Source organism: Myotis brandtii, unplaced genomic scaffold (assembly GCF_000412655.1).
Source record: "Myotis brandtii unplaced genomic scaffold, ASM41265v1 scaffold90, whole genome shotgun sequence".
NCBI lineage: Eukaryota > Metazoa > Chordata > Mammalia > Chiroptera > Vespertilionidae > Myotis > Myotis brandtii.
Genome location: NW_005371694.1, coordinates 1,674,445 through 1,678,219, shown reverse-complemented (window position 1 = coordinate 1,678,219; position 3,775 = coordinate 1,674,445). Strand labels below are relative to the sequence as shown.

At 47.9% G+C, this 3,775-nt stretch overlaps 1 protein-coding gene across 2 annotated transcripts in view; it reads left to right on the top strand.

The window, feature by feature from the left end:
- The first annotated feature begins 2 nt into the window (after nt 1-2).
- The window catches only part of LMO4 (LIM domain only 4), a 36,712-nt gene continuing 32,939 nt past the window's right edge, over nt 3-3,775 (top strand). For both annotated transcript variants that reach the window (XM_005885317.2, XM_005885315.2), the window contains exons 1-2: nt 3-140; nt 341-579. In XM_005885317.2, coding sequence (XP_005885379.2) covers nt 344-579 — 236 coding nt within the window. In that variant the 5' untranslated portion in view covers nt 3-140; nt 341-343. The remainder of the gene's footprint in view (nt 141-340; nt 580-3,775) is intronic.

The window sequence follows — 3,775 nt, the reverse complement described above, 5'->3', positions numbered from 1 at the left end:
CCGGAGGCGCCGCGAGGGGTGGAGCGCGCAGCCGAGCCTCGCTCTCGGAGTTTTGACAGTACCCAAGCTGAAATTGTCAGCAGTGGGGAGCGCTGGAAAGTTGAGAGGAGCTCGTGGCCTCAGAACAAAGCTTGAGAAAAGTAAACAGGCGGCTGCTGCCGGCGAGCCTCCCTCCTTCCCTCTCCCCTCACCCTCCTTCCCGCCCTTGCCCTGCTGCTTCCTTCCAGCAGGTCTGGGGGGGGAACTGTTCGCTAGCTCACGCGGCACTTACTAACTTTTGCATCGCCCGTGTGTTTTTCTTTTTGTATTTCTCTCCCTTTCCCCTTCCCGCCTTCTGCAGACCATGGTGAATCCGGGCAGCAGCTCACAGCCGCCCCCGGTGACGGCCGGCTCCCTCTCCTGGAAGCGGTGCGCAGGCTGCGGGGGCAAGATTGCGGACCGCTTTCTGCTCTATGCCATGGACAGCTACTGGCACAGCCGGTGCCTCAAGTGCTCCTGCTGCCAGGCGCAGCTGGGTGACATCGGCACGTCCTGTTACACCAAGAGCGGCATGATCCTTTGCAGAAATGACTACATTAGGTAAGACTTGGCTGCCCTTCCCAAGATGGGAAAGTAGAGCAATGGCAAGGCCAAAGGTTGCCAAGGGTTTTAAGGAAAGGAGCAGAGCTCCTAGGAGAATACCTTGTAGTCTGCACCTCAAGAACCTGCTGGTTGGCTGAATTTAAGGGGTTCAAGATGCATGTGTTAATCTTTGAATTTTTAATGACAGATTAATGGTGAAGGCTATACTAAATAAAAACTGCCCGGCTGGTGCCGCGAGGTGTGCAAAAGTTGGGCACTCTGGGGACCAAAATTTTAAGTGGTCAGCCCCAACCGGGACCCTCTGCTAAAAGTAAAACATTTCCAATGAGAGTTAAGCTGCTTTCTTAAAGCAAGGTAGTGATCTACATAGAATGGAGACAAAAGGTTGGTTTAAAAGTGAAATTAGTGAGAAATGATTTGCCTATTTTGGCTAATTATGATATTGACATCAGCACCTTTAAACTTTTTTGCATGTAAAACTGATTCATTCTTTGTGTTGTGTTTCCTTGTGAAAAATGCTGATTCCCCATCAGTTTAAAGACTTGTAATTCTTACAGGAAAAAACAACCCCAAAACTTAATGGTGACGTTTCTCTTTATATACTGTTACTTGGAGGCTTGTGCTGCCTCAGTGTTAGTGTGTGGTTTGCGATGTAGAATCTGTAGCTTTTAACTATTGAGGAATATTCAGATTTGGGGCTTATTGTTGTCATTTGTGTCATTATCCTTGGTTCCCAAAAGAGAGTCAGGAAAAGAGACTATAGAATATACTAATCTTGCATTTTAAAGCAATGTATAGGAACATTCATATGGCAGTGTAAGCAGTCTTTTCCAACAAGTTTCAGTGCAATTAATGGAAAGAATTCAGGAGGTCAGGTGCCTATAGGATCTTTTCAGGTGAACTCAAGCTACTTAAACTCATTAATTTGAAAGGAGGCATTTGAAGGATTACACATTTAATTTGAGTAAATGGTTTGATAGACTGATGCACATGAATGCTTCTAGGAGGTGTTTTGTTTCAACATCCAGTAATTAAAAAAAAAAAAAAGCCACGCACACCGTTGATACTAGAGAAGTGCTCAAGAACCGCTCACTTTGAAAAAGAATTGCATTCTATTTAAATTTCTGCTCAAAACCGTTTTCTTTATAGTGATTAGTAGAACATTTTGTTCTTTTTTTTTTCAATGGCAGCAGATCAGTGGACGAGATATTTTGTTCAAAGTTTAGCTCCATTTGATTCCCTCACTCTGCAGTTAAAACTGAAAAGGATCCCAATGTGGTTCAGAGCTGAGTGTGTGTATAGTTAGCCCAGTGATATCCTTAGTGTAAAATGATGGAGTAAAATGACATTTGATTATTCCAGTGAAGCAACCTATGTCTACTCTGCTGGCATCCTCAATCAGCCAAGTAAAAGAAATACATGATGGGAGAGGGCTTTTACTTAGAAATTAAGATGGCAGCATTAATTTCACTAAGTGTTCTTTTAGAGGTAAATGTTGGAAAACCAGCAGGAGCATGAGTGCAGTGCTTTCTGGTCCTCCTTCCAAGCAGTGCCTTGAGCTTTGACAGTATTGTAATTAAATAGAGAGCAAAACTGTGGTAAGAAAGGACGGTGGTTTGAAGTGGAAAAATTGACAGTGCTGTTCAGACACGGTGAATGGTACAGATTCATCTCTTCTCCAAGTGCCTTCAAAAAACCTTTGCTTCTGATTACCACTAATTAAAAGGAAGATGGGTCCACTTGCATTCCCTCAGGACAAGTTTAGGCAAGTGGGTTCCTGGGACTCTCCATTCCTTTCCCTATACTTGAGGCCAAATATAAATGCCCATTTGTTGTTTTCGGTGGCTTAACGGAGCAGTGGAGGGTGTGTGTGTGCCGGTGGAGCCTTATTAATTGGGTCCTTATTCTCATTCCTTTCTTTTTTCCTCTGAGTTTAAAAACTGGAGCCAGGCCTTTTCTTGAACTGGATGCTATCTTGAAAGCCTTTTAGATCCGTCTCGGAGGGATGAGTTCTAGCTCAGTACCAAATTGATGGCCTCAAACTCTGCTCAGGGCTCATCAGCAGCCGACACTCTTTGCCTCCCCTCACCCCCCTCCTAATTTAAGGAATCTCTGAAGTCTTTCTTCACTGTTTCCTCCCTCTGCCCATCAAGATGCCAAAAGGTGGAAAGGTGGGAGGCCTGCACTATCCTCTTCCTCTCAGGTACCCCTCCTCCGGAATCTCGCTGCAGGACACTTGTTGGAGGAGCTTTCTAGTCTCCATGGAGGGCCACTGAAGGGCGGAGTAATCTGCTCTCTGGCCACCAGGTGAAGGGGACCGACCCTGCGGCCCCATGGCCTGGCTGGGACCACAGAGCGACTTATTAAGGGCTTTTAAACTGTCTGACTTTGAGGTTGTGAGCTTTGTAAAACAACCGAGATCTGGCTAAAACGCTGCGGGAGAGCCGGGAGGGGTGTGTGTGTGTGTATGTGTGTGTATGGCAGGGGGAGGAGGGGCGGGCGTAGGTGGTATGGGCACTGCTTTTCCCAGTCCCCTCTCCCCTGGGCGACCAAGTGTGGATTGGGCAGAGCTGGGCTTCTGCCTCCTCTCCCTCCAAGATTTCAGATAAAGCGGCTGCCTTGCTGCAGCGAATCCGCACAATTAAAAGCTTTAATTAGTGGCTCCTCCATTTTCTTAGTTCTGATGGGCTTTATCTAATGAGATCTGGTCTCTGGCTTAGATCTGCTCCGAATGACGTGTCCGCAATGAATGAGAGCTGCGTTGCAAACAAAACATTTAATTAACAAAATTGGCCTCTAAGAGAGGGAGGGAAAGGCAGGGGTGGAGGTGGAGAGGAGGGGAGAGTGAACCTTAAAGGGGCCAACCCTTGTTTCCCCCCCACCCCCATTTTACAAAAGTTGGCCAACCTTGCAGCTGTCCCCTTCCTCCCCAGCCCCCGACCCCCCAGCTCAATGCAAGCGCCACCAAGTAGCTTCGAAACTCCGTTTCTCTTTTCTCCAAACCCTTCTTCCTCCGCCCCCACCTCGGGCTCGGAAAGTGCGGCAAGAGGAGGAAGTTCAGTGATGACGGGTTGGGCTCCAGGTCCTGGGAGGGCGAGGAAATGCGCCAGGAGCGCCGGTGGTGGTCCCGGTGAGCCTTTTCTTGCAGGGCCGGGGCCGGGACTGGGACTGAGGCCGGCTCTGCGCCAGGCCT